This window comes from Natrix helvetica (assembly GCF_964273705.1).
Source record: "Natrix helvetica genome assembly, chromosome: 4".
Lineage (NCBI taxonomy): Eukaryota > Metazoa > Chordata > Lepidosauria > Squamata > Natricidae > Natrix > Natrix helvetica.
The window spans coordinates 76,277,729-76,287,680 of record NC_138550.1 but is presented as its reverse complement, the minus strand read 5'-3'; the positions used below and the strand labels follow the sequence as shown (position 1 = coordinate 76,287,680).

The following is a 9,952-nucleotide window of genomic DNA, read 5'->3' as shown; positions in this document are numbered from 1 at the left end:
AGAGGGACGGAAAAACAATTTTCATACATTTCTTATCTTTAGCAAGGCTTAGCATTATCTGTACTGTCCCTGAAAATATTAGCTTTGGGGAGCAATTTTTTCAGAAGTCATTAGGGACTGCAAAAGTAAAATGTTCCATTCCCACTAACAAAAGATTTCACTTGAATCACAGTTATGTTTTCTCTGCAAGAAGCAAATATTAGATCAAACTATGTGTTTTGAATTATTATTAAATTCTTTTTTTCTTTTGTTCTTGTCAACACATTTCATATATTTGGTATATAACTGTAGATTTTGATTACATGGTTTTATATAACTGCTGTAATAAAATATACAAATTAGCTTCATAGTAACAGTACTTCAAAGAAAAAATCAGAGGACTAATCCTTCCATTACTAAAACTCAGAAAATATATCCTCCTGAGGATGATTGTATGTCAGTTTCTGAAAGCGTCTGAAGCAATATTTTAGTGTTTATTCCATTAAATATTTAAATCCATTTTAATTAGATTATATCCTTTTTCTAGATGAATATACTGCACACAGATGCAACTTCAGGTTTTCTTTTCCTCTTACTGCATTATGATGTCAAATTGGAATTGGAGACAAAAACCAAACCTTGAGACACTGTAATATGCCATTTCAAGTTTCAAACTCATCACATCCTTGATAATAAAACGGATCACTTCAATAACTGATCCTTTGTTTAGGATATTCCCTTTCCTTACATAAACTATACAAGTAGGGTTCACCATGCTACACCCTCCAATCTCAAATTCCCAGGACTCTGAAAGGCAATATTCCTCTGCTTTCCCTCTGCCTTCCAAGGATGTAGCTGCATAATTGACCATGTGGTACCTGCCATTTTGCCCACCCTGTTCAGATCTTACCAGCAAGAGCCACTGGTATGTTTAGAAGTGCCAATGCCAAAATGTACTCGCATACCTTCTTTAGATTTTCAGTACGATTCTCAGGAGCTCCCAAAAGGGAGTATCCAGTTCAGTCAGTTAATGGAATAGAACATCTTTTAAATTGCAGGGCATATATTTTCTGGCCATTGACTCACCCAGTAGTGCTTTCTAGGGACAGAGCTATTTGAAGAACTAGAAAACCTCAAAAAACTTTAATCTCAATCAGCCACCACCAATCCACTTTAGGGCGATTTTTTCCCCCAGATGCCCAGAGAAGAATCGTCATGGTAGAATTAATCTCCCAAGTTCCAACCCTGCAGGCAACAAATACAAAGATATTCCTTTCCACTGCAGCCAAATGTTAGTATGTTAGTATCTTCAATATTTTAAAGATCTCATTGCTAAATACTTCCATTACTTAATTTTAGGGATAATGAGTTCAAAAGACAGGAGTTTTTACTAAGATATCTCAGCAATACAACTAACTATATTCTTTTTAGAGGGTCTCATGAAACCAATATTTTAATAATCATAAAAAATATCAGGAAACTAGTAACCACACCCTTCACAGTCAAATCTGTTAGTCTTACTGCAGTTCTTAGCCAGCCATAGTTGGAATGTTGCCAAAGGCAGAATTACAAGTAGTGCTCAACTTACAACAGTTTGCTTAGTGACGTTCGAAGTTACAATGGCCCTTTAAAAAGTGATTTATGACCATTTTTCACTTAAGAACACTGAAGCATCCCATGGTCATGTGATTAAAATTCAGACGTTTGGCAACTGACTCGTATTTATGAGATTTGCAGTGTCCCACAATCATATACCGTATTTTTCAGAGTATAAGACGCTCCGAAGTATAAGACTGACCTAGCTTTCAGGGAGGAAAACAAGGAGAAAAATCTGCCTCTGCCTCCCAGCAATTTGCCTCCTTGCAACTAACAGCAAACAGTACAGACAATATACACTGTTTGTGGTGTTACATTTCAAACTATACTTGTACAGATGCTGTTAAAATTGATGTGGCTTTCTGGAAGTATAGTTATTCTCTGCTATTTAAAAGAAGATACAATAGCACTGGGCCTCCTCAGATCAAGCATTTATTTTAAAAAGCTTCTTCATTTTGTTGTCTAGAACAATAATAAATCAGTCTTTAAAAAATAAGTCTAATAATTTGAACATTCTATAGGCATTTATTGTTATTGACCTCCTTGCAGCAAACAGCCTGATTAGCACAAAAAAATAATAATCTGCCTCTGCCTCTCAGCAATTGGCCTGGTGCAGCAAACAGCAAGTTTTACTTTCAATTTCAGCATGGGCCTCCCAATCATCAGCTGTTTCAGACTTCAGGGATTGTCATAGCCTATTGCCGCCTCCACAAGCTCCATTTTCCCCGCTTGCTGCAAGGAGGTAAATTGCTGGGAGGCAATATATAATGTACCACATGTGCACATATGTACATGAACTTTCTTATACATTTTGGATATGATTCAGAAAATGTTTTCCACTAAATAGTTAAACATCAATTTATTCCAATGAAAAATACTCAAGATAAGATATGCAAGTTGTTTCTACTGTTTATTCATAACAACTCATTTCCATGCAAATCAGAACTGAGTGCCATAAATGATTAACATGCCTGTATGAATAAGCTTATAGCTATATTTTTGTAAGATACAAAATGTAAATCCTTTGTTTACAATTTATGTAATCAATTCTCATGGTTGCTATCGGAGAGATATAAACAGAAAAGCAGAAGACCATATAAAAGATGTAAAACAATTTAATATATTAAGACTATAATATATTTAGAAGTTCAATTTTTCATTAACTATGAAAAACAGAAGAAATTAAAAGTTGCTTTGACAGTACCTCCAAGTATATTTCCATATATAATATTAGAAACATTCCAGTTTTTTATGACAACACAAAATGAACAAGTATTGTTCTTGTAGATCAAAATATAGCAAAAAGACTTCACCCTAGAAACTAATTCAAAATAATAATTTAGAATTCAGAAGAAATAATGACACATTTATACTGCTACCCCATTTCGTAGTAGCTACAATACACAATCGCAATCCTAAACCCATCATGCTTTGTGTAGTATTTACAAGATGCAAAGGAGATAGGTTTCAGTTCAGAAACAGGCTTCGTATCACTTTAGAGAGATGTTTTGAAGTTCTGGATTCTTTTTGAACCTCCTTAATGACTGCATATGTAGCACAAAAGAATTCCAACCAGGCCAAGAGATACAATATTTAATCAGTATTTCAGATGAACATATCTTCACTTCTCAAGCTGTCAATTATTATCATATAAATATATCAGTCTGGAAGAGAGTGCAGGACAAGGGAAAATGTAATTATGGAGAAGGATCTTCACTCCGAATAGCTTTGTACTTAGCCATGTCCTCTGGGAACACTTTAGTCAGTTCCTGAATCAATAGGCTTTTGAATTTCTAAGTGAAAAAGAATAAAAAGTCATGCAAAGAAACTGGAATTTCACCTTTCAACATGACAACAACCCAAAGCATACTTCCAATCAACAAGAGAGTGGCTCCACCAGAACATCAAAGTTTTGGAATGGACTGAGAGAGCCCACATCTGAATCCAATTAAAAATCTGTGGGGTGACCTGAAGAGTATTTTCATAAGAGATACCCTCACAATCTGATAGATTTGGAACACCTTTACAAGGAAGAGAGGGCAAAGATTCCCAATGCAAGATGTGGCATGCTGATAGGCTCATAACCCAAAAGATTGAATGCCAAATAAGAATAAACACAGAGCACCATCTCACTGTCTTATGCATTCAGCTCTAATGTACTGACTATACAAAACACTCAGAGAGATGACTCAGCTAAATCAGTCCCATTACCGCAGATAAGAATGAAGCCATGTACAGAGGATTTGCTCACTGTGGTATATTTTGCTTACATAAAATCATAAAATCAAAAGGTGCTTCAACAAAGTATTAATTTAAGTGTGTGTGCACTTATGCAGCCACATTACTCTAGTTTTTTTTAAAAAAAAAACTTTCAGCTTTTTTTTGAAAGAATTTTACAGCTTATATGTTAATTTAAAAAGTGAAAAAATTGAAGTGATATATCTTGGGGGGGGGGGGGGTTACATCTCAAAAACCTGGCAGTTAATAGGAGTGAGTAGACTTTTGATATCCACAGTATATATCTTAACTATCTTAAATCTTTTATGTTTTAATATTTTAAAAAACTTAAGCGTTCCATCAGAGAAAACTATGAGAACTCAAAAAACTGTAGAAAGCCCCATGGTCCCAAGCAATTTTTAAAATATATGAACATATTTTCAAAAATGGAATCAATAAGCATGTTTGCTTGCAGCTTCTGCCTGCAACAACCAGTCAGATTCCAAAAAAAAACCCCAAAAGCAACACATTTCATTTCAAGAGAGCCCTGAAGTCAGATTGACTCTGATCTTGCTGGCCTTCTGGAAAGACCTGAAGACAGGGTTCTGCCATTTCGCCTGGGGATCCTGTAACATGGGGATGGAGCTTGCAAAATGGTTCTACTGCTGGGGAAATTGCATGCAGTCACCTGCAGATTTTTTAAATGATTAGCCATTAGGCCATACTAGAAATACAAAATAAGACGATGGTTAAAATGGAATAAATTTAGGTGTGCCAGAGAAATATGATTTGCGTTTTCTTTTACTCATTGTACTCTTTTTAAATATATGCTTATTATTGTTCTGTATTTTACATTTTGCATTCAGATATGGCTTAAAAGGCTAATCAATAAAAGATTACTAAATTACTAAAAGCTTTTAATTATTTTTCTGTCTTGTTTTTGTTTTTAACTTTGTACATAAAGTAAATAACTAAATAAGTTAATAGCAAAAACTAATTCTGCAGTTATTGGCTTGAAGCTTTTGAATGCACATGCAGACCATGTACACTTAAGGAATACAGGGTTTTTTATATACAAGAGACAACTTACCTTCATAGTATCAATTTTACCTTTCACTTGTTCATTTTTGGCTAGAGCTCTTTCCAAGCATTCTTTAGTATATAATTGGGGATTACGACCTTGATCTATGTATCTGAGAAAATAAATGATACGAGATTTTAATGTGGTTCACATATATTAACCATGCACATATGCCAGTGGTGGGTTTCAGGAGGTATGCCATGATATGGGCGTACCAGTGCCTGCTGGGAGCAGCAGGCACCGTTCTGGTACAGTGCTTCAGAGGGCCCACCCGCCTGCATTCCTTAGCTGTATTTCTCCCAACCGGGCCATTTGCGCACACAGCGTACGGTGCCTGTGCAACGCTCCGCCGAGCAGCTGGAGCGTTGCGGGCAGTGGGTGCTCACACATGCGCAGCGCACATGCACATAATGGACACCCAGCCCTGTCGCAGTGTACCAGATTCCGGAAGCCACCACTAACATATGCTATGTATTCTACCAATATAATTTTCTGAAATTCACACTAGATTATCATTTAACATATTTAACTTCACAATCACAATAGCACAGAATTTAAGAAACATTTACAGATATTCAATATATGAGCCCCAAATTTGGATCATAAGTCATTGCGGTTGTTAACCAAGGCACCCTTATGACTGCCATACTCAACAACTGCAATACCAGTTTCCCCTCATGAAGTGGAGGAGGCCCAGTATCAACTGGCATGCAAACATTTGCCATGAGCTATGAGGCATTGGCTAGTTAGTTCACTGGAGTGTGGACTTCCTCTTTCCCCCCGCCCTCCCCAAAGGCTTGGGCCTTCTCCTCACTCAACCACATGATTCCATGGGCAAAAGGAAATTTTTAGCACTGGGCTAGCAGAAAAACTTGCATCTTCATGATCCCAGCTTCCTTTCCTCAGCCCAGTGTTGCAGTTCCCCTCCCTTCTGTGTAGAGAATATCTACACATGGCCAGATTTATTTTGCCCTGTGGGGTGCAAAATCAATCTGATATGTGGCCCTTCTGCCCTCAAAGAGGCTGGCTGAAAGAGTCCATGGCAAAAGCTTAGTGGGTTTTAGTACAGGGCACTTGCAGAATGGAGTGTTTGGGGTCAGTCTGGTTCCAAACATCCTATGGTGCCAGAACCCCAAGCTAAAATCCCATTTGGCTTTCACTATGGAGTTTTTAAGCCGGCATCTTTGAGAGTGAAGAGCTGCTTGGCAGAGGAACTTTGCCATAAAATCAATTTGATTTCAGTTCTCAAAGAGGCTGGCTGAAAAAGGTCCATCTCAAAATGGGTCCTGATAGATCTTTTTCAGACAGCCCCTAGGAATGAGAGTGAGCTCTATCCTTGCTACCTTCCCTGCTGGCTTCCCCACTGATTTTCCGGAGAAGTCAGCAGGGAAGATTACAAATGGTGATCATAGGATCATGAGGTGCTTGGCAACCTGTTGTAAGTGGAAACAGGTTGCCAAGAGCCCAGACTGCAATCACGTACCTGCAGGGGCACTACAATGGCATAACTTTGGGGATAAATCATAAGTCTTTTTGTTCAGCACCATTGTATTTTTGAATAAGTTGTTGGACAAATGATTGTTCACCAAGGGCTACCTTTAATGACACTGATTTCCCAGCAATCTATTCGGTCTATACAGAAAAGATCTAGGAAAAGATATGAAGAGCATTCAGTAGTATTGTATATGAGAACTGAGCAATTTATTATTCTCGCGGCCCATTTTGTAAGCAAAACTGGTGATACCAGTGAAATTCAGTGCCAAGCCACATGCAATTTCCCATTGATTCTTGGAAAATAAATCAAAATAGATACCACTGTATTTAACATGAGATAAACTTAATACATCTAGAACTTTTTAAACTACCTCAGCATACTCCCAGAAAAATGAAAATGTCCTCCCAATCTGAATCTGTAGGGAGATTTCATTACCTTCACATTGCAGGTACAACTACAGCCTCTGCAAATGTATTTCCCAAGAGCAAAAGGATATAAGATGCTTCTCAAAAATCAACAATATTTAGCATTGTGCACTCCAAAGGATATTTAAAAATGAATTTCTAGTGTTTAAACATATATTCTATGCCCTCAGTCCAATTTATTAGACTTACTGAACAGATATGTGACTGCTCTTGTGTAAACAGTATCAATATCTCTAGGGCCACATACTGACAGCTGGGGTAAGAAGTTAAACACTTACTCAAAGACTTCCAAAGGCACACTGATATCATGAAGCTGTTGTCGGCACTTGTCAATATCTTGCAAGCCTGTAACCATAAAATTCCTAGACAGAAAGCATTTTATTAATTTATAGCACAGTAAAGTCGAATTATCAATTTATACATTCTCTGTGCCAGCAGAGGGTTTTGTAAAAAACATTATGAGGCTTGTCAATAACCAATCTAGCTATACAATATGAAATGTTTGCAATAAAAATAAAGGAAACAGAAGCTCTCAGAACAAAAGAGAAAGAAAGCAAATTGGCAAATCTCCTTTAATATTCTTTCCCTGAAGCTTGACACAAGGAATTGCCAACAAAATAAGAATGACAATTTCAACCTCCAATTCTTCCATGTGTTAATAGCTTATGTGGCTTTTGAAGACAATGAAAGAAATTTATAAAAAAGACCTTACACTACATATCTGTTATATAGATAATAGCTATACAGGTAGTCTTCAGCTTACCACTGTTTATTTAGTGACCAAAGTTACAATGGCACTGAAAAAGTGGCTTATGACAGTTTTTCACACGTTGCAGTATCATCACGGTCACAAGATCAAAATTCAAATACTTGGCAACTGGTTCATATTTATGCCAGTCGCAGTGTCCATATTACTAACTTACCAACTGCAGTAGTTCACTTAACAAATATGGAAAGAAAGGTCATAAAATGGGGCAAACTCACTTAACAAATGTCTTGTTTAGCAACACAAATGTTGGGCTCAATGGTGATCATAAATCAAGAACTACCTGTATATCCTATAGCTGTCACAAAAGACATCCATAACACAAACAATACTTCGTTTGTGAGATATCTTGACTTTCCTCTAGGTGCTCAAGACAGTACCCATAACTAATCTTCCTTTTTTCCTCATAATAAAAGTCTGTTATGTAGATGGGCTCACAGGGAATGAGTGTCTGGCCAAATCACCCAATGGCTGAGGATGGATTAGAACCTGGAACTCCCAGGAGCTCCATCCAACAATTTAACCACAATGGCACATTGTGGAAGAAACTTGGATGAAAACAATTCCCAATGTATGTTATATTCCAGTTAACTTAGTAGGTTCCAATTAACATTGAACATTAGGAAGAAAACAACAGCCTAATACTCAAGCTCTTAAATTGCAAACAACTGTCTTTAAAGTTGCCTTGTATAAATTTGCTGTTTTTTCTAAAAAAAAAATTAAAGAAACTGTTTCAGGCCATCTAATGAATGTAAGTTACACAACTATTAACAATTCATTTGGGGGGGGGGGTGTTACAAAACTTGATTTTTATGAACTTCATCTAAGTTGATGAGACTTCAAATAGGCTAGGGACATCAATCTTGAAAGGACAGTACCATATTAGCCAAAGAGCCTAATGTTCAAATTCCACCTACAAATAAAACTCTTCAAAATATTTAAAATAATAATATTTGCTATTCAGTGACAAGTGAAACTTTGGAGAAAAGGTTTGGGAATCCCGAGTGGGAAGGAAGGAGGGAGGGAGGAAGCTCACAATTTCTGGCTGAGTCCCGCTTGGCTGCTAGGCTGGAAGTCGCTGACAATGATGCCCAACTGTCGGATGTTTTCCACGAACTTTTCCAAGTGCTCCTCCAGGGAGTCGAACTTCTCCGCCATCCCTCGGAACCAGAGAGCAAGCCTAAGCCCCTCCGCGAAAACCTCTTTCGCTACACCGCTCTCCGCGTTGCTAAGAGCGCGGCCATGAACGCTTAAAATACCGTTTCCTCTTCCGGCTCAAGGAAGGCCTGTCTCTCCCCCCCCTCCCTCTCTTTGAATGGAACATAATAGGATTCGAGAGCAGATGTTGTAGACTCCGCCCATACAAGGAAGACTACCTACGCTTGCCCTCGTGCGCACGCGTAGTTCCCGCTCCTGTTTAGTTCTGCGTTCTGAGCCCTGGAGCTTTTCCTGTGTTTTCGGTCGGGCGGCCTGGTTTTTTGTTGTTGTTGTTGTTGTTTAAAGGCATAAACGAACCCCTTTTTCTTATCTTTTTAAGCGAACGTGCGGCTCTCGCAGATTTAGTCATTAGTCTCATAGCATCAAATTGCTCCCTTTTATACTGGCGTAAACTGAACCCGGAGTTCATTTTACCGGCTGCACGCGATCTAATCCTAAATTGGTGGTTGCCAGAGGGCTATACGTCAACCATTAGAGGAGAGGGCGATTTTGTTTTATTAGAGTTTGGTTGGTTAAATTTCACACGGCCGCATATTCGTCCGACGTGACTGCGCGGCTAACGAGGATTCAAAACACGGGGAAGTTGTTTTTAAAAAAAGACTGAGCCGGGGTGGGGTGTGGGGGTAAGCACCCAATTCATGCAATTACAGATCTGCCATTACGGGAGGGAAGGGCCCTCTTAAAACACTACAGGGTTGGAGCCAACCGAAGAGGGGGGGGGGGTTCATCTTGCATTTCACACCAGGATTGTTGCCTGTCACATTAGGATTCCCTTCGTTTATTTCATGATGCAGAATCTGATATATGCACATGACTTTTTATTTTAAAAACATGACTACAAGGCAACCCTATTCTTCTCAGGGTAAATCCCACTGCCTCTTGGTAAGCTAGTACAAAAGTATATTAGTCTTAGCCTATGATATAAGGCAGGGGTCACCAACCTTTCAGACCTCAGGGACCACTAAATTCATAATTTTAAATCCTGCGGACCACTTTTTAAAAAGATAAATAGTATTTAGTGCAATATAAAAATGCAAATAATTTTTCTGCGGACCACCAAAATTTTCTCACGGACCACCAGTGGTCCATGGTTGGCGACCACTAATAGAAGGGATTATGGAGTTGACCTATACTATTTTTTATAATAAACTTTTGTTTCTTATAGGACTTATTGT

General features: G+C 38.1%; 1 protein-coding gene across 1 annotated transcript; it reads right to left on the bottom strand.

The window, feature by feature from the left end:
• Nucleotides 1-2,468: 2,468 nt before the first annotated feature.
• On the bottom strand, nucleotides 2,469-8,871 carry MED10 (mediator complex subunit 10). The gene is made up of 4 exons (XM_081953113.1): nucleotides 8,596-8,871; nucleotides 7,072-7,155; nucleotides 4,883-4,985; nucleotides 2,469-3,368 (listed from the first exon to the last, which is right to left on the bottom strand). Exons 1-4 carry the CDS (start codon nucleotides 8,715-8,717, stop codon nucleotides 3,273-3,275), a joined length of 405 nt encoding a protein of 134 aa, XP_081809239.1. The 5' UTR covers nucleotides 8,718-8,871; the 3' UTR covers nucleotides 2,469-3,272.
• Between the last annotated feature and the right edge of the window lie 1,081 nt (nucleotides 8,872-9,952).